This window comes from Mixophyes fleayi, chromosome 12 (genome assembly GCF_038048845.1).
Source record: "Mixophyes fleayi isolate aMixFle1 chromosome 12, aMixFle1.hap1, whole genome shotgun sequence".
Classification (NCBI taxonomy): domain Eukaryota; kingdom Metazoa; phylum Chordata; class Amphibia; order Anura; family Limnodynastidae; genus Mixophyes; species Mixophyes fleayi.
Genome location: NC_134413.1, coordinates 20,897,313 through 20,918,970, shown reverse-complemented (window position 1 = coordinate 20,918,970; position 21,658 = coordinate 20,897,313). Strand labels below are relative to the sequence as shown.

The following is a 21,658-nucleotide window of genomic DNA, read 5'->3' as shown; positions in this document are numbered from 1 at the left end:
CGTTCGTGGGAACAGTGCTTATGAAGGACTATTTAGCACGGACATTACTTAAACATTTCTATATTTATACCCTGTTGAGGTTTAACAGAATTGTTTGAGCGCACTGTATTTGTTGTGTTTTTATTTATATATATATATATATATTTATATTATTTTAATAAAGAAAATCAGCAAGACAATTTCTTAAGGCTCTGTAAACTCCTGTCTGCTGATTTGTGATGCAGCCTTGGGTAAATGACAGCTGAACTGTTACTTTTCTGATTTAATTATCTGTAAATTCATTTCTGTACAGACCAAAAATAGAAGTTTCACAATAGACAACTTAAGGGTAAATTGTTCAGAGCCGCACAGGTTACACTAATAGGCTCTTAAAAGGAACATTTAATGACAGCCTGATGTGTAAGGAGCACTTTCAAATAATCCTGTCCTTTAGAATTAAGTCCTATGATAGAACATGATAATAATAAATTCATGTGGGTTTAAAATCATGGCAGCTTAATTTATCAACTCCTCTATTGTTCCTGTCCAGTCTTTTAGAAATTCATTCCTGTGTTTTGTTCTGGTGTTTATACAACTGTTTTTTTTTCCCTGGATTGCCTTGGTGATAAATAAAAGAAGGTTTGCATCACATCAAACTAAAAGGATGTGTTTTTCAAGGCTGTCATTGGCTTTTCCCCCCCATAAACATATTCTTACTAATCCCACAAATCTCTATCATATATCCCAAATTAAAAGCAACACTATACCTGTAATTTGTGAGTGTGTACGGTGGAAGTCAGCCGTGCATGTGTGCGTCATTAAAGTCAGTTACTCACAAGATCACTTAATTACCTAATTATTAAGAGCTCAGTGTGGAAATGTAAATCGTCCTAGACAGATATTATTATTAGGGCAAATTTGTTTCCAGGTGGGTTTTGTTTTGTTTTTGGTAATTCAACAATTTTTCTTATTTGTCTATTTAGAATTCCTTTGTGTATTTGACGTTTATATTAGTTGGTGCATTTATGCTACTTGATCGACTGAAATAAAATGCAAAGAAGAATGACAATATTTTGCCAAATAACCTTACAAAATACAAAATACTAGGGTGGCTTTATTAAGCAATAAAGTAAATTGCTAAATATTTTATGAGCAATAGCAGTTTCGCCAGTTGCCAATCGCTGGGAAGTGTCTCAGTACTCCCAGAAATGTGCCTGACTGGTAATATATTGGCAGTAGATGTGATTAAACTCCGATAAGTAAATGAGCTTCTGTCAGCGTTTTGTACAGCAGGAATCTTACAATTGTTTTTGTTTCACCTTTTTTAATATTTAAATTTTAAAACCACAAATAGGACGCAGCATTTTTATGGAATTTTGGGAATTCCTTATTTGTCAGCGCATTATGCCCACCTTGGTGGCAATTTCTATCCAGTACAAGGTGGGATGGTAAAACATAATCAGAAATATTGCCTCTTCTAAAAGCATGAAACATACAATGAACCTAAATAAGTAACTTATTTCCCTGAGCGCTCCCCAGTGGTTCTTCATAGAATTAGTTTGAATCAGTGGTATCACCAGTGTTTTGTCTATTTTTGTATTTAGTAGAATGAACGTGTCCTTGGGGTTCTATCTCCTCCGGCGTTGTGTTTTTGGTCCTCTCTGGTGAGTTCTATATAGTCATGGATAGATAGGTGCAGGTTATACACTCAAGCTTGCTTAGGTTCTCCCAGTGACTGGTAAGCACACATTTGGGTACATAACTGTGAAGTCAATGTCCTTTATTTATACTCACTCAGATCATTTTCTAAAGCCTAAGCAATAAGTTTTGCTTGCATTCCTTATGTTTAAACATTATTCTTCCTGACCATTCTATGGGGAGACGTATGTGGGGTTAGACGTGTGTGATTTCTGCACTAAGTGGGATTTTCTCACAAAGTGGACGAAAATGCAGTTAGACAACACAGCAACTAATCCTCATCTTTCTTTTCTCTTTTCATCTTCAGGTATGTTCATCCATGCTGCTACTACTGCTCTGATCATTATTCTGTGAATTTCATCCCTGCAATCTGTGTTTAAGTATGTTCATCCATGCTGCTACTACTGCTCTGATCATTATTCTGTGAATTTCATCCCTGCAATCTGTGTTTAAGTATGTTCATCCATGCTGCTACTACTGCTCTGATCATTATTCTGTGAATTTCATCCCTGCAATCTGTGTTTAAGTATGTTCATCCATGCTGCTACTACTGCTCTGATCATTATTCTGTGAATTTCATCCCTGCAATCTGTGTTTAAGTATGTTATAGGAAACTGTTATCTGTTTAAACTTAGGTTGGCACAGTCTTTTATTGCTGCCTAATTTATGATAGGTATCTGGCCTCTATCCTTTCCCACAAATGTTTTCTTTTCCTTTGATTAGCTGACCAATTAGCACATCTGTAGTGTATTCCTAAATTAGACTGACTACATCTTAGCTTCATTCTATGGGGAGACGTATGTGGGGTTAGACGTGTGTGATTTCTGCACTAAGTGGGATTTTCTCACAAAGTGGACGAAAATGCACAGTTAGACAAACATTGGACTACATTTGACTTGCTTTTACTCCCAGCAATAAGCAACATCTGCCACAGCCTATTTCAGCACTACTTGTCTATTTATATGGAATACTGCTAAGAGGTAATTCTTAAAATACCCTTGCTTTTTGCTTTTACCCCTTTTATCACAATGTTTCACAAATTGCTTTTCTTAGTCTCATTTCATGGCATGATCTTTAGGACTGTGTCATCTTTCACCCCTCCACCAACACACAAATTTGTTCATATTGCACCTGCATTACTCCACTCACCTCTATTTAACACCCATGAACTGTTGTCCTATTTATTATCTCTAACAAGTACAGCCTCCACCTGTCGCCAGAAAATAAAAGGCCACACATCTTACAATCCCCTTGCCTATCTTTCGCTCACTCTGCTTCTATTAGCTGGTGATATATCACCTAATCCAGGTCCCCCACACTCCTCACACACAGATACATCAGAACACTACCGTTCTATAGCAAACCTCAAACACATCACCTGTCTCCCCTCTCTTCCCAAGTCCTTTAAATGTGCCCTTTGGAATGCACGCTCTGTTTGTAACAAACTTACCTCCGTTCATGATCTCTTCCTCTCAAAAAACCTCAACCTTCTGGCAATAACAGAAACATGGCTTATGCAATCAGACACTGCCTCACCTGCAGCACTTTCACATGGTGGCCTCCATCTCACCCACACCTCCAGACCTGAAGGCAGACAAGGAGGTGGGGTTGGACTACTTCTCTCCCCACAGTGCACATACACAGTTCTACCAAATGTCCCATCACTCACGTTCACATCTTTTGAAGTACATGCTATTCGCATTTTTAATCCATTCTCCCTACGTGTTGCGGTGATCTATCGTCCCCCTGGAGCACACCAACAATTTATTGAGGATTTCTCTGCATGGCTCCCTCACTTCTTATCTTCAGACATCCCCACCATCATCATGGGTGACTTCAACATCCCCATTGATAACCCACCTTCCAAAGCTGCTTCCAAACTACTCTCTCTAACATCCTCACTTGACCTCTCCCAGTGGATTGAATCATCTACTCATAAGGATGGCCACTGCCTTGATCTTGTTTTCTCTAGACTATGCTCAGTTTCTAATTTTATTAATACACCCTTCCCCCTCTCGGATCATCACCTTATCAGCTACACTCTCACCCCCACTGCTCTAACCTCTCTACTGTCTGACTCAACCAAGCCTCCTCATACTCGTAGAAATCTTAATTCTATTAATCTTCAACAATTTTCCACCTCTCTCCAACACCTTCTCTCCCCTATCTCTACATTCTCATCCCCTGAGATGGCAGTACCTCATTTTCACCTAACCTTAGCAACGGCCCTTGATCAAGTGGCTCCAGCGACACTTCATACTACACGTCGACTTCGATGTCAACCGTGGCACACCAAAGCAACACGAAATCTTCAAAAACTGTCCCGTAAAGCAGAACGTCACTGGCGTAAATCTCGAAGCTCTAATGACTTCTTCACATATACTTCTGTCTACCACTCCTATCGAAATGCTCTGGACACTGCAAAACAAACATACTTTCAATCTCTTATCTATGCTCAGGCTTCTAACCCCAAACGCCTTTTCAATACATTTAATCATCTTCTCAATCCTCCCACCCCGAACCCTCCATCTACTATCAGTGCTCAGGATCTTGCTTCCTACTTCAAGGACAAGATTGACAAGATCAGACTAGAAATGGTATCCTCTTCCTCAACAAGCCATCAGCTCATTTCCTTCCCACTACCCTCTGACACCCTTTCTTCATTTGACCCCACAAATGAAGAGGAAATTTCTACGCTCTTCTTATCTTCCTACTCTACCTCCTGTCCTCTTGATCCTATTCCCTCGCAAATTGGTAGATCCCTGTCTTCTGTGCTCATTTCACCTCTAACTCAAATCTGTAATCTCTCACTCTCTACTGGCATCTTTCCATCACTATACAAGCATGCAGTGATTACTCCTATTCTAAAAAAACAAAACTCCGACCCAAACTCTCTCTCAAATTACCGTCCCATCTCTCAGCTCCCTTGCCCCTCCAAGCTTCTAGAGAGACTTGCCTACACTCGCCTCACACGCTTTCTTTCCGCAAACAACCTGTTGGATCCTCTTCAGTCTGGCTTTCGTTCTCAACACTCCACAGAGACTGCGCTGACCAAGGTTGTTAATGATCTGATCACTGCTAAGACTGAACGCCATTACTCTCTCCTAATTCTCCTTGATCTCTCGGCTGCATTTGACACCGTTGACCACTCTCTTCTCATACAAACACTGCAATCCCTAGGTCTTCAAGACACAGTTCTATCCTGGTTCTCATCTTACCTCTCTAATCGCTCTTTCACTGTTAATTTCTCTGGAGCCACCTCTGCTCCGCTTCCCCTATCAGTTGGAGTACCACAAGGCTCGGTGCTAGGTCCTCTGCTGTTCTCTATCTATACCGCTTCTCTTGGAAATCTAATAAGTTCCTTTGGCTTTCAGTATCATCTCTATGCGGATGATACCCAAATCTATCTATCCTCTCCTGATATCTCGACATCTGTGTTGTCCCGTGTAACTGACTGTCTTTCTGCCATTTCATCTTGGATGGCCTCTCGTCAACTCAAACTTAATCTTTCTAAAACAGAGTTAATAATATTCCCACCCGCCAACAAGAGCATACCTGACATTTCTATCTCTGTTGATAACATGACCATAAATCCCACCCCACAAGCTCGCTGCCTAGGTGTAATCCTTGATTCACGCCTATCCTTTGTTCCCCACATTGACTCTATATCTAAATCATGTTACATACATCTAAAGAACATTTCCAGAATCCGCACATATCTCACACAAGACACTGCTAAAACCTTAATTCATGCACTAATCATCTCCCGCATTGACTATTGCAATTCCCTCCTTACTGGTCTTCCCAAAAACAGACTCAAACCCCTAAAATCTATTTTACATGCTTCGGCAAGACTGATTTTCCTTGCAAATAGCTATTCCTCTGTTGAATCACTCTGTATGTCTCTACACTGGCTGCCTGTCTTCTACCGAATCCAATATAAAATACTTTTACTAACCTACAAGGCCATCAACAAAGCTGCACCAACATACATCTCCTCTCTTGTCTCAAAATATCTCCCAACTCGGCAACTCCGTTCTGCAAAAGATCTGCGTCTCTCATCCACCCTCATTACATCCTCCCATTCCCGGTTACAGGACTTTTTTCGGGCTGCACCCACTCTATGGAACTCTCTCCCTCGCACAATAAGACTCTCCTCTGTTCTACAAACTTTCAAGCGTTCTCTGAAAACCTACCTATTCAGACAAGCTTATAATATTCCTCAACCACCATCTTAACCTCACTACCTTTAGCCTGTTACACAATTTCACACAAGACAACTACCCCCGGAATAACATTGTTGTGTGACAGGATCATTTAGCTTATGAGTCACCCTACCTTTGCAGTCTGGCTGGGCCAAGATGCAAAATGTATACTTAACCTCATGTGTCAATCTCCCATTGTCCCATAGATTGTAAGCTTGCGAGCAGGGCCTTCTCACCTCTTTGTCTGTTTTACCCAGTTTGTTTATTAGTTTATTACGTTTGTCCCCAATTGTAAAGCGCTACGGAATATGTTGGCGCTATATAAATAAATGATGATGATGATGATGATGACCATCCAATACTGGCCCGACTTGTTCTTGAGTTTGATCGTTCGCTTTAGTAATGTTTCTGAACCTATTCTTCCTCCCCTGACCTTGGACTGTATATTCACCCTTATTTCTGTATCACTAGCTGCTGCTTAGTGAGGCTACTTCTGGGGGCTGCAACTTGTTGGTTTCAAGTATGGAGTCCCGTCACTCCCTTGAAGGGCTCCCTGCTGACCACCCCGGATTGTCGGTAGACTCCACGCCTCCGATCAAGCCACCACTAATTGCAAGCAGCACAATGGCTCAACATGCTTAATTATTCCATACAAACACCCCTAGTGTGTAATCTTACATATTTTTCCATTTTTGTGTTCAGATCTAATTAAGAGCACCAAGTGCTAGTAGAGAATAAATTTAATTCAATACCCCCTCCACCCTTGTAGAACAGATACAAATGTACACATGAACAATTAATCAAACTGTCTACATTATTCCATCTAATTAAATCATATTTTGTCATTCCTTTTTGTTTAGTCCAAGGCCAGCAACAGACACTGTAGAAGTTTAATGATGTACAAATCCTTCTTGTACCAGTACTTTGGTTTATTTTTGTCATCTTACTGTGGGGGCTAGTTCTGTTTCAATGTATGTTTACCAGGATCACAGGTTTCTAAAGATGGTGTTTATTCATTAAACAGGGCCTGTTCTGGTGCTAATCGGCCGCCCTGATCTCTTCAGCTGACTGGCTTTTCTCTGTAAATCATCTCTTTGTGTGCTTGATCTCTTTTTAAATGAATTGAAAAGATTACTTTACTCATTCCAACGTTTAATAGCAGCACTCCTCGCTCTCTTCAGCGCTATATCCCACGGAATTAGTTTAACAGGGATTTCCAACGTTTAAGTGGCTAATTAAAATGATTCTGAAAGAAAAACGTAAGAAGCAATTGTACAGAGCTTATGTGTACATTACATTTTCCTTGGCAATTAAGCCAAACAAATACTCTCTTAAGAACTGTTCCAATGGGCTGGACTCCATCTGCCACTGTGTAAATGTATATTACGGGGGGGGGGGGGGGGGGGGGGTTTCATTTATAAATGCTAGAGACATATTTTCAATCATAGGGATGTCCTGAAAATGTCAGAAAAAAACCTGAAAATAATATAATTAATGGGGAAATAAACTTACATGTTTTTCTTTTGCCATTTGCATTTATTAATCCATTTGCACATAGTGGGCTTAAGTCATTAAGGCACGTATCTGCAGTGAGTAGTAAAACTTCACGGAAACAGGCACTGCTTACACCCGTAGTCAACAAGGAACGGATTTCAAGATACACCCGTAGTCAACAAGGAACGTATTTACACACCCTTCTCTGCTCTACGACACAGGATGCTTTAAGGTAGGTACGTACTTGAGGACTGCAGGTCCGGCAGCTGTAATGTTACCGGTCGTGTAGGCGGCTGTAGGAGCGGACCTTTGTCCCTGTATGTATAAGTTACAAATGTTAAATACACATGGAAGCATTATTGCTTTACCAAACATTAAAAGCCTCAAATTTTATATCATCTAGAATTAATTCAGAATATCTTGCCAGAAGCACTCTGAATGAAGAAAAAAAACACAATGCATGCAGCAGGTACCGATTGATGCAGAGTACAGACGTGAAACTAATGGGAGTTGTGCTAAATTAATATTTGGTGGCACTATAACTCGAATTGACAATTTATAACCTGGTTGCAACCTTTAGTAAGGCTGCAAGGGATAGGTGAAGCAGCAAGTTACAGTATATAAGAGAGAGTAAGAAAATACACTTTGGGCTAGATTTACTAAGCTGCGGGTTTGAAAAGTGGGGATGTTGCCTATAGCAACCAATTGGATTCTAGCTTTCATTTATTTAGTACCTTCTACAAAATGACAGCTAGAATCTTATTGGTTGCTATAGGCAACATCCCCAATTTTTCAAACCCGCAGCTTAGTAAATCTAGCCCAAAGGGCTTTGTTTTCTTACCTGCAACATCCTATACCCCAATGTAAAGCTACTGATAATTACTTTGGAATTTCTGTAACGATTTTACCAAAGACTGGATGAACATGCCGATTTATGCCTACACACATACATAATTACCTTCAGATCTGTGATCTTCATCTCCTAACCATCTTCTGAAAAGATCATGACCCCGTGCACAATCTATAGCTAGCCGCCTACAGTGTAAGTCGTAGTGCATATATGCTTGCATATTTGCCCGACATCGTTCCACCGTTGATTGTGATGTTAGAGAAGTTTATAAAATCAAATTATACAATGCAATTTGGTACAATAAAATATGGTCACGGCAGCATACACATTACTGCGATATCTTACCAAACAGTCGCATATCATGTGATCTGCTCGATAATATCATCAGTGTGTATCCAGCTTAAGTCAAGTTTAGTAAACAGAAGTTGGATTCTCTGAAATATCACTTTGCATAATTTCTTCTGATATGGAGATAACCCCATCCCAGAATGGTCGAATGTTTGGACAGTCCCACCAGATATGTAATGGTGCCCCGATAGCCAGGTTACATCTCCAACAGGTAGTAGAAGTCCCAGAATATATTTTTGCAAGGATGCTAGGGCACCGGTACCATCTTGATAGTACCTTGTAGTGTGTCTCAAGTACAGATATACTTAATGAACTAGCCTGGGTTATCTAAAAGATGTTTATCCAGTTATTTTATTTAACTAAGTCACAAAGGTTCTGAACTAGATTCTCTAAAAAAAAAATGTGTATATACAGGATAATATTTGCGTAGGGCACTTTGCAGTTACACACATTGGGCCTGATTCATTAAGGTACGCAAAACTAATGTATTGTGCATTTTTTTTTTTTTAAACGTATGTTAGTCAGGCATTCATACGTCCATATTCAACTATAAGCGGAACGACACTTGCTGTATTAAGACAGAGACAATACACTTCAGGATACGTACAATACATATGTGGAATAGAGTCAATGTATTCTCCCCCAACATATAAATAGACCTTGCGTCTTTTAATAATTCATTCTGCGCAGGTTGATTTTCCATAGAGGATCAAAGTTTTACGTTGTGCTGTATGTTTTTTTTTTTTATTTTGCCAAGCAGGATCATGTGGATTATTTGGGCTTCAAGACAGAAGAAAAGATTATTTTTCAGTACCTATGGAATATTTTTTGAGCCTTTTTTATGGACAACTACTGGTCCTGGGAATGTGATATTTTATGGACAACTACTGGACCTGGGAATATAATGGTTTTTTTTTATGGTCTTAAGCATTATGGATTAAAAACTTAAAATAGGATTGATTACAGATGGAGACATAAGATGTTAAGTATATTGGGATTTATTATTTTTAATAAAATTATGTGTTATTTATTTAGACTTTAGATTAGGTTTATTTTTGTTTTTTTTAATAAAGTAATATGGTTTAAAAGAGGGGTGTGTTTTATTTAAATTTGTACTTTGTGGAACTACATGGCTCAGTGGGCTCTGTGTGCCAGGGCATGCTGGCACTTGTGGTTCTCCAAATGCCAGCATGCCCTGGCTGCCATGGTTATTCTGGGCGCTTGTAGTTCTACAAACAACAGCATACTCAGACTGTTGATGGCAGCCTGAACTGGCTGGGACTTGTAGTTCCACAAAGTAAAATAGTGTTTTATAGTTTTATTTTTTTTACACACTTTATTACCCTACACCCACCACTCAGGGGTGTCGGAAGAGCCCAAGTTCTTCCAACATCGGGCTGGGTGTCCCTAGAGGGGGGGGCTTCACTTTTGCAGACCACACTCCCCAGGGAATTAGCCCGTGTTGTACAGCATGGGGCTGGTTTATTATTATGGCAGGAGGACCCCCCTGCCGTGAGTTCCCCAGCTATAGTGTCACCAGCCCCAGCTAGCTTGCCTAGTGCTGGTGGTGAAATCATGGGGACCCCACGACCCCCTCCCATTTTGTGATAACCAGAACTATGCCGGCAGCACTAGGGTTAATATCATTAGGAAGAGGGGACCCCATGCATTTATTTATTTTTTTAAATAGATCCAAACAGTTTCTCTCCCCCCCCATAGCTCCTCCATAGTCAGTAGGAAGAGGACAAGTAAATCACTGGGATTTATCTCTCTCCCTCTTCCTGAATTCCTATCCACCTGGACTTGAAACTAAAAGGATCTTTCAAAGATTTTACGGAATTTCTAAGGCATTTGAGTGAAGTTTATAAGGACTTTGCATTGACTTTTTCAAAGTTATTTCTTCTATATACAGAGTTTATGGAAGGTTTTTCTTCTATTTACGGATACTCGCAAGGATTTTCTATATATGGGACTCTCAAGGACTCTGTTTTGTGGACTTTTGAAGATTAAAAATTTTCTTGTCCCCATTAATAGACATAAGTGTTAGATTTGTGCCACTACATCAGTAAGTAGGTGGTAGTACTGACAAAATTGAGATAAGGACAAGTAATATTTAGTAAATTTCCAACATGTAGGTGTTGAGTTTCAGACAACAGGGGGACTGTGAAAGATGTCAGAGTTCTAGTGTCTGTGTACGCCCCACCACAAAAACATCTTTGCAGGGGGTTGGAACCTAGGCCATGAGAATTACTGCGGTATTCCCATAATGGCCGCTTGTTGCAGTCTGCGGCCTGTGCACGTGCGCCTTCACTATACAAACTCTGTCCAAGGCATGCACCCAACTGCAAGCGCACAAGGAACCCAGCTCATACCTATAAAGATGCGTCAGCACAAGCCAGGAGTGATAAGTGCAGTTTATGGGGTGCAGTGAAGTTCACTGCACCCACCTAGATACAGATGCCAGCTGGGAGAATGAGGCCTGGACTTTATAAGCCCAGGTCCCATCTCCATTCAGTTTCTCCGCCACTGAACTACAGTAAATACTCACCTGCCTCCAGGACTCCTTCAGCATGCTTCCCTGTGCACTCTGTATTCTCCTGGTGCCTTTTCTATACTATTTAACTCTGCAATTAATATATTGTTACTGTTTAACCCTTACTTTACAATCAATTAACCCTAACTATACTGTTACTGTATTAACACTAAATCTACAGAATACTGTATTACCATAAACCTGCAATATACTGTTACTGTCAAATCCTAATGCTGCAATTAACCCATACTCTATAATCTCATTATTGCAGAGTTAAACAGTATAGTATCCCTACCTAATCTTTATTGGAGGCTGTCCTGGTATCCATCTCTCTCTCATGTTTTCCGGCTAACTCTTGTGCTTTATTACGCATGCTCTCTCTCCCTCCCTTGCTTACATACCTAACTCTATCAATGCTCACATTATCACTCATGCATGCTTGCACAACTGCTCTCTCCTCCTCACATAGACAAGAGATAATGTGTGTAACACTCTCACACATGCTCACATTCCTCTCCACTCATAACACACTCATGCATGCTTGCTCTCTCTTTTTCTCTCCCAACATATACATATAGACACACATACACAGAGAAGAAAGACTGATGCCACACAAACAAACATAATTTCTATTGTTATACATACACACACACACTAACTGTTCCCATGTCCGAGAGTGGTTTAGGAACATCTCATAATATCTTGACTGGTACACTATAATCTAATGTATGTAAGGATTACATGTACCATGTATATGATCCGAGTTACCTCTATAAAGTAAAATATTTTGTCCTTTTGTCTGTGTCTTTGATACATAAATGACTTGTCTATATTTGCAATACATTTGAATAGAACTGTGGGAATTTATCGACTAACACGGATTTGTGCGCTATTGTATGTGGAGGTCCATAAATGTGTGATACCTGGGTGGTAGAGAATCCAGTCAAACAAGGAAACTGCGCAAGTAAGATTCTTATTTGGAACGCGCCAGTGTCTCTTCTGGGAGCCCCTGTCATGTGTCAATAGAGGTACAAGACAAATGTTTAAAAAGGTTGAGTAAAAAACTCCCTCATTAGAACATCTGAGATGTTACAGGTTCTTAGGTAAATTTGACATAACAAAAATAGCGGATAAACCATAAATTGCATTACGTCCCAATAATTAATGAGATTAGTTATTAGTAAAAATGATGGTAATTATTATTTTTATGAATAAAACACACTTTCTCTACTACAAATGGTCACATCTGGGCTATGCAACAATTATTAAAAAACACTGCAGCTGTAGTTTTGCATTTTAAATTCAGTTTTTTATTAAAATACCACACACCTAATTTTGCCAATAGACAATATTTTACAATTCTAGAACAAACTTACTTCCAATTTTATGACTTTGCATCTGTCACTCCTGCAGTGTAGATGAACAAGGGTTAAACCAGCATAAACAAGCTACACATTCTCTTCATAAACATGTCTATGCTCCACTGTGACTCATGATAAAGTCAGATTTATCTTTATTATACAGGAAGAATACACTAGAGTCTTGAGTGATTGTTGGGTGGGAACCAAGACCATATATGTAAACCAAAGCGAGGAAAATAGAGGAAAAACAAGAGAGAATAATTGAATAACAATTAAACTAACACAGGTCAGTCTTTTTTTTTTTTTGCAGAGTATGTCTGTCCTGCCAGTTAGGCCTTATGTACATGGGCGTTTCTCAAACATGTTGCGACACCAAATGTAAAACAAAATAATGTGGGTAATGGACCTGTATAAAACCCTCTCCCACCGCTATGAGAAGTGTTCGCTTCACATCAATTTCAATGTTCCTGCAGAGTCAGAATCATCAACACCCAGTACAATATAATGGAATTCTACAGGAGCACTCATTAAGTACACAGCATGCTATATAAGGCCATGTCTAAGCTTTTTCAAATCCTATGTGTACAAGATGCGTACAAGTTACATAAACATTTAGGGTTGGAGGTAAGAGTTTCCACACAATTTTGGGACAAACATTGAAAAAAAAATAATTAAAAAAAAAAAAATTAAAAAACAAACCCTAAAAACAAACCAAACCAAAAACAATAGAATCAAAATAGGTACTAACCATAACATACCAAAACTGATCTACAATAAATGTAGAAAGTCTTCGATTTGTTAATACATGTCCGGTCAGTTTAGGCAAATCCAAATTCAACAGTGCAGTGTGTGTGTGGGCTTACTTATCCTCCCAACTTGGAGGTTTGCATATTCAATCTATACCCGTTACCTGTCTCCAATGACTCCAACTAGCCGTCTCTTCACTGCCAGAGGTCTGGAAAAAAGTTGGCAGGAAAACTACCAGCACAATTTCATTACTTGAGTGAATTTCACACCACGTGATGCTTTATGGAATCATCAATAAAACTTATGTATACGAGGTGATCCTTACATCTAAAAGTGCTTGTTGTGTCTAATGATGTATGCATTCCACAATAAAAGACTTTCATAACACTGGATCACATGAAACATATGGACAGGTTTTGGGAACACCTGAGTCACAGTTGAATGGGTCAAAATGAGGTTCTTGACTGTGCCAATGCAAAGATGAAATAGTTTTACATGATACATCTGCAATAAATTAGAATACGTTGTTGAAACTATGTTGTTACCCAGTGTTCTCCCCTTCACCTAATTCCCGGGTGCCCCCCCCAGCTGTCTTTACTTGCCACCCAATTCTTGGAGCTCAACAGTGTTCTATTATAAAAGAATAAACCATTGTTTCTCCTATTAGAACAGGCACTATGTGAGCACTACAGCTAGCAGTGTGTTAGACCACTGACCACCAGTCTGATCAGTCCTGGCAGATGTGGGCAATACCCTCAAACATTTTCTGGGGAGAACACTGGTTTATCTTTTATAGTGTTGAATGGATAAAAAAAAGCTTTTTTAATAAACGGTTGTGTACAGTAGGGGGGCTGCGTTTTTCCAAAGGAAAATAGTCAGAGAATCTACATTGGTGACAATTTAGGCAAGAGAAGCCCTAAGGCAGCTTCTGCAAAATATGGCATTAGAAGGGTGCAAATAAAACGGCTATACTTTTTTTTAATGTGTACCTTAACAGCTGCCGGCCCACAACCTATGCCAGAGTTTCACCCCTGGTTCTCAGAGTCCCAGAGGACCGGAGGTACGAAGGTCCCATCTATTCTATAATAGTTTACACAAGGGCTACCAAGAAGGCAAGACTATCTCAAGCAGAATACAAAATTTAGTGCACAGTTTCTGAACACTCCTTATCCAACACTCCTGTCACATCCTCTTTTCATTATGTGTTGGAAGTACGGATATTCAAATTTCCATGGTCTACTCTAGCAAAACTGGGCTAGTAGATGGTACTTAATGAGCAGGGTAGGATATGGTATAACTCCTAAACGTATTAACTACTAAAGTCACATGTGCCTAATCAGATGTTTTATTATGGAGACAGGACGACAGAGACAGATGGACTGGTCATCCTCAATGAGGCTCTCATTGCACCTAACAGGTCCAGAGATGAAGAACCCATGGGCCCTAAACAAGATACGGATTTCGGCATCCCTTCTCCCCCTGTTTTTTTTTCTGACAAACAACCCCCCACCTGCCCAATAAAAACAGGTTAGACTACATTGGGGCCCCTCGGTACAAAACAAAACCAAAACATTACAGCGGGTTAAGGTAAGCTGTGCCCTAGGCAGGAGCTTAGGTTGCCTAACGGACGATCTATCTCTGAAAAGGTCACATGGAAATGAAAAATAATCTTTTCAGTAGTAATCTATAAACTTTGTCCTGAAAGAGCGACCAAAGCAGCAAACGGAGCCCCTCATATCCATTGTACTAAATTCTTTGTAAAGACCTTCTACATTTATAGAATGGTATATTGTATTACTTTTTCACCACGTGAGAACAAGTCTAACGTCACACCCAAAATCCCACATATATCATAAGTCCCTCATTAAGACGAGACCTCAAAGTTGTCAAAATCTCGGGTAGTTTGCATTGTAATTCCCTATTTTACACATGCTTCTGACGATGCTAAAAATAAAAATAGAACAAAATTAAAAATGTACTTTTCAGCAAAAGCCAATATGGCAGCGAAAAACTCTACTTGTTTTTTTTTTTTTTTTTTTTTTTTCAAAGACATATTTATACTAAGCCGTACAGTTAGGTGTATGTTTACATTTTCACTTTACAGCCGATTCTTTAGAAATAACAGCATTATGTACAAAGTAACATAGTTCACAATATCTTCCTTTCCTAAAGAATAATCTTACACATTGTGAGCTGATAATCCTGAAACATTGCACGGGAAAAACCGGGAAAGAACATTTCTAAAGACTTTAGCTTGGACACAGAAAATAAGAACCTCTGCTAAAACGTAACATAAATGTTTCAATAAAAATATATACAGCAGGAAAAAAAAAATATCCCTAAATAATGCAAAGAACTTATTACATTCTAAAATTGCTAAAGAACATATGTAAATTTTAAAGCGTGTGGTTCTGAACGTTTCAGGATTATCAATTCACTGATATGGGTGTATGTTAAATATATCTGTAGATATATCTAAAATTACAAAAGTCCTGACATATATAACATTATGACAGCATCAACAAAATATATGTACAGATGGAGTAGAGCTTATTGCACTGAATGGCTTGCCCAGGCACCAATTGTTTTTTTTCCCCATTATTTATTTGCTTGCACAAAACTTGAATAGCCCGGGATATTCATTGCTAAACTAATAAAAGAGCCGTCACAGGGAAGTACAGACGTACGTAGTCTTATGCCATGGTGACCCATTTACTGCAATAAACAAATTCCATTAAGAGTTGAGTCAGCGCTCGCTGTTCCATCCCAAGGAAACGCCCAGATGAACAGTCCAAAACTAACCTTGATTAAAAGGCCTAAAGGTTTCCATAAAAGATGACATTTGGATAGACGGTTAGCCCAATCGGCCACGTGAGCACAAAACCCCCACTGATCCCAATCAAAATCTGACTAGCAATTAACGGAAGTTGATCGGGACTGGGAGAAAATACGGTTGTGCGATAAACGCGACCTCACCGAGTTTTCGGTCATCGTCCAAGTTGTGCCTTCGGGTAATCTGACTGTTTGGCCCTAGTGCAAAGCAACCAATTTTGCCTGATTTGGTGAAATAAGTGTGTGGACAAACTGGATATAAATACGGTTGCTTGCCAATCACTGGACGTGCCCGTGAATTTAGACGAAACACCAAGAAGCAGACCGGATAAATCCTGAGACTGATGCTTCTGGTCAATGATATATTATAATCACATATACCTTTATTACCTGCCAAAATAGTCAGATGATATATTTTTGCTAGTGAAAGGCAGATGTTTAGCAGTCCTCCCTTGGTTTTAAACAATTTGGTCACAGTGCACCTTTGATATAAAAGCATTTTTAAACTTTATTAATACTCAGGACAATAGGAATTTCCAGAATTTCTTTCTTTTTCAGTAGCATTTGAAGAACCACTTTTGATGGTAAATACAGTAGTTAAGAAGGAGCATCCAGGTGAAAATGCAGACTGATGTTGCAGACAAACCTCTCCAGCGGGGCTGGCACTGTGACACTAAGATCTAAAGTCCACAAAAACACTGCAACATGATTTATTTATTTTTTTCCCCAGAGGTCACATCCTCTCTTGCTGGAATACTTTATTAATACATATTACTATAAAATAAGGCAATGACTTCCAAAACAGCTCAAACTGTTTCTATTGTTCATCTCTGAATACAATCAGTACCACTCCGACACCCTTGTCCCGTTTGCACTGTTTAGTGTTTTTTATTTTTTTTTTCTTTATTTCAAAATGGTCCAATAAAATTTGTAGGATACTAATGGCTAAAATATATAGGTTTCTAAAACAGCCCTGTGTTGTGTTGCAATGGTGTAGCAGGTACAACTAATACTGGTTGGGTTTCCATAGTCGACAGTGTTTGATAAAACAGAGAACGCAAAGCTCATTTGCGACATACGGTCGCCCAATGAACGCCCCCCTGCTGTATTCTCTTGATGCATACCCATTATTCAAAATGAAAATAAGCACCAGAGCTAAACTGGTATTTTACACAAAAAAAATATATATGTATATATAACACACACACACACACACACCAGTACACAAAACCGTTACAGGAAACAGTTCTGCAAAGACATTCAGCTCTAGAAAATGTGCAAAGGAAAAACAAAAATACCAAGAGGGGAGGGAGGAGGGAGGGTATCCAGAGAAGGGGGATGTTCTGCAAACTTAGAATTTATGCTTGCTTTTTTTTTTTTGCCATTTTTTTTTTTGTTTTTAACTATATAAATAGATTTAAACAGTTTAGCGGAAAGAGAAGCTAAATTTAATCAGGGTTCCTGGATCTGAAACACTGTGATACTCTGTCTGCCAATGAGGAATACCAAGTGTCTGACAAATGGGAATTTTGACACTGAAATTTCATTGAGAGATCCAAGAGGATGTAAAGAAACAATGATTATGTTTGCAAAGTTCTGAGAAGTTCATCTAGTGTCCAAACTTTGGATTAAAGTCAATATATTGTTTGTTTGTTTTTTTTTCTTTACTTAGACAGTTATATACAGTGCTGTTGTAATAATGAAACGAATGTTATCTACTGTAAAGTTGCACAATACAGAAAACTGCTGCTCCATCTTCTACTACATACAAGTGACTCCACAGGATAAAGATGCAGTCATTTCCTTTGTTAAGTCGGGATAATACCATCACTCCTAAGACCTCTCTTCAATTCAAGGTCTTCTAATTTTTTCCATAGTTCTTCCCGTTCCTTTTCTTTTTTCTTCTCACTGGCAAACACAATAAGAGGATAGAATTACTTCATTATCACTAACCCAGAAAATCATGATGCTGCCTGTCACGACTTAAAGTGCACCGGTCCACCTGGACACACTGGAGCCATATTGTGGTTAGAACCAACATTCGTGAAGGCAGCCAATCAACTCGCTCGGATGCCTCCTGAACACTGGTAATAAAGTGCCACAATGGTGTCCCTAGCTCCTAGCCAATGGATCAGCTGCATTCTGGAGAACACAATATGGCTACCGCCACTATTTGCAGGCAACAGGGGCACTTTTATAAACAAAATACTTTGCACACATGGAATTTCGTGGCAGTGCAGACTGTTTCTCTGAGATGCGATGTTCTCTGATGCAACAGAGATCAACTTATGCTTTTCAGAAACGGCCATTACAAACTGTGTTTGTAATTATCATTTTGTGGCATTTATAGTGTATAGGTAGAACTGGGATGATGAAGGTCAAATCATTGTGTCCTGAGGTGTGGATGGAATCGTGGTCACTTAAGGACAAATTCTGACAGACAAACATGCGAAATTCTGAATGAGGTGAATATTCTGTGGAACACACTTGAACATTTTGCTCATTCCTAGGCGAGACCATTCTGTCCAGCTATATCAATTTGATTTATATAGATGAATAACTTATACTGTATGCACTGACATGCTGAGTTCTTTCAGAGCTATATAAGCTTTATCTGCCACACAGAGTAGAACAGTTGTACATTTCTACATTTCAATTATACATAAACACCCCAAGTCAAGTCAACACAGGACATTGAAAGCTTGAAATGACTGTACAAGAAATAAATATGAAGGCGATGATGGAAAAGTGACAAACGGCTGCTAGTCCTAACAATCCCTGTTTCTATGTAAGAGTGGGTACCCACAGGAGAGGGTTCTTAGCCCTCGCCCATTCACCATCATGTCGCCCCTGCAGCCTTCTGAGCCTGACCAAACAAGTTGCCCCAAGGTGTAAATGGTCAATGCCTGTAGGAGTAAGCTGCAGCATAATAGGGTTCAATTACGATTGGGCAACCACTCAGCAATAAGCTTTTGTGTGTCTATAGCATGCTTAAGCAGCAATCGCTGCACTGAACCTTAGTAGCCAAATCCAACTATGTACCTAAAAGAAACGTTAATAACTGGACCTTAGAGTTTCGGTAGTGACACAAAACAGAGCACATGAAATTTCCCTGGATTTCACTATATATTATGACTGCTAATGATCCTAAGCGCTCTAAGCTCTAACCAGTTTATTATGTGCCCATAATATATGCAATGGTCTACTCATAACATAATGACGTAAACCACTAATCAGAATGAGAAACCTCCGTGAAAATAAAACAAAACCTCACAAAAATCATGGCCCCATCAAATTACTCTATGTATATTATTTTCCAGGAATTTGCTTCTGCTGTGTTCAGAAGTGTTCTGTGTTCTCCTGACAGTAAGTCATTGTTCTACTTTTTGCGACTATCTCCATTCACATGCTCCTGTATAAACAATTCACAATTGTCTAATATGGGTTTGGCAGAGGACATCTTATGTCAAATCAGCTTAACCCATGCTTCATTACTCTGCATGTTACACGTCACGTACACACACACACACTGTTTTGGTATGTACAGTTGACCATTTAATCTACATAGGATATAAAGAACAATACGTACATCTCAAGCGGTTCCATCAATACCGACATGGGGCATTAAACTGGACACAGCCGCAATACATACAAGTTAAAGCACAATATGTGGGCTATTTATTTATTTATTGTTGCAGTCCAACCAAAAATTTGAATTAGCAAAAGTAGAGTAAGTGACATTGAAATTAACGCAGCGGACCACTAGAGGGAGCTAACACTAAGATGTACATATTAAAGTATATTACACACTTATAATAAAAACAGAAAAGGAATAAATCATAAAGTGAAGCAGTAACGTGCAAAAATGATTATTTATTGTAAAACTTCGCAGAAAGATCAAGCACCCCTCTTGCAAACATTTAGTTGTTCAAGTGAACTGTACAAACGTTAAAGAAGCAAAATCTGTATTGACACGGATGTGTGGGAGACAATGATAAGATTGGGGCAACCAGTGTTTGATCAGTCATTGTCCACAGAGCGGACCATAGGGCTTTTCTGTATTTATTTATTTTTTAGTCCAGACACTGAAATTATTGAGTCTGTGGTCAAATTGAGAAAATTCAGTAACAGAAACACAGCTGAGGATGTTGTCAATTTCATAGTTTCACTTCATTGGTTAACAATCTAATTGCTAACTGACCGAGTTTTGCCGTTTCAACAATTGGGCAAGTCTGCCAGGGTTTCCCAAACCCAGTCCTCAGGGCTCCCCAACAGTGCAGGTTTTCTGGATCACATGTGACATAATTAGGACCACCTGTGGATCTGTTACAATGTGTCAGTCAGTAATGAATACACCTGTGCTCCAGCAAGGAGATATGGAAAACCTGCACTGTTAGGGAGCCCTGAGGACTGGGTTTGGGAAACCCTGCTGTAGACTATGTACAGAAGATGGAGCATTAAACATTTCCGGTTTAACCATAAACCCTTTCAAATCTTTACTAACAAATGTTAAAAATGACCAGTCACCCGTATAGACACCCACACTGTCATATTTCCTGTACATTTCCCAGACACACATTTCTATAGTGACCAAATGGATGCATAATAATATTTGGAACAAGCCGCCTAAATCTGTATTACACCGGACAGGCAATGACAACCAATGCGTGCAGGAAAGTGTATTAAATCTGCTTAGACATTGAAACAGTTTAGAAATACTTATGACAACTGAAATTCTTTCCCAGATGAAATATTGATGAAATCAGGTTACATCCAGTTATTTCAAGGGAATTCATTTTAAATCCTCTTAGTCCACATTTAACATATTAGAACACATTTCAAATAATATAACTTAAAGAGATCAAGAGTCTAAAAGGAAGAACTTCATCACAGCATAGAAAGCAGCCAGAACAGGAGCTTTCTGTACGGATGACAAGAAGAGTTATATAAAGAGTTACCGCTGGCGATCTGACTTGTAAGTTGCTGTCAGTTCATCGAATAAGGTGCTGTTCATTTCCATAAACGCTTTCAACACGTTGTAGACGAGAGCCACGATAGCCCTGGTGGGAGGACAGGAATCACAGAGTGAGGGAAACCGTCAATATAAGCTGCATGTAACACTTGTTAAGCAATCAGACCTGAATACACGTTGTTAGATGAAAAAGCTGGTTTAGAACTTTACTGACAATGCACCCGATGTGTGTTCTTACACAGCAGCTGCAGGAAGAGGGCTGCCAACAAAAACAGGTTTATCTGTTTGTGTACAAAGAATTACAACTAAATAGTTTTTAAAAATCGTACACCATTTAAATTTATTTTACGGCAGAATCCTTCAGTATTTTGAGGAAAACATACAACTTAATTTTACCCTGTGTCCAGTGAAATGTGTTTCCACTGAAGGAAGAAGCAGTGTGTTTGGCCAGTGATGCACATCTATGAATGGTCACTATCCAGTCATGAATTAACTCTATGCTGTGCGAGTACTGCATGTTGGCTATGAAGCCAATATCAGTAGATAGAAAGCCAAGGTGTGTTCTGGAGGCTCACAGATTAATCTGCTGCATTCTTTACTACTAGAATTATAAATCATGTACCTGACTAAGCAATATTT

At 39.2% G+C, this 21,658-nt stretch overlaps 1 protein-coding gene across 2 annotated transcripts in view; it reads right to left on the bottom strand.

Moving 5' to 3' along the window:
* Positions 1-12,394: 12,394 nt before the first annotated feature.
* Positions 12,395-21,658, bottom strand: part of PPP2R5E (protein phosphatase 2 regulatory subunit B'epsilon) — a 73,526-nt gene continuing 64,262 nt past the window's right edge. The window contains exons 13-14 of one of the 2 annotated variants that reach the window (XM_075192459.1): positions 21,021-21,107; positions 12,395-17,955 (exon numbers count right to left, since the gene is read on the bottom strand). In XM_075192459.1, coding sequence (XP_075048560.1) covers positions 17,856-17,955; positions 21,021-21,107 — 187 coding nt within the window. In that variant the 3' untranslated portion in view covers positions 12,395-17,855. Of the gene's footprint in view, positions 17,956-21,005; positions 21,108-21,658 lie in introns of both variants that reach the window. The other variant, XM_075192458.1, reaches the window with a different exon arrangement.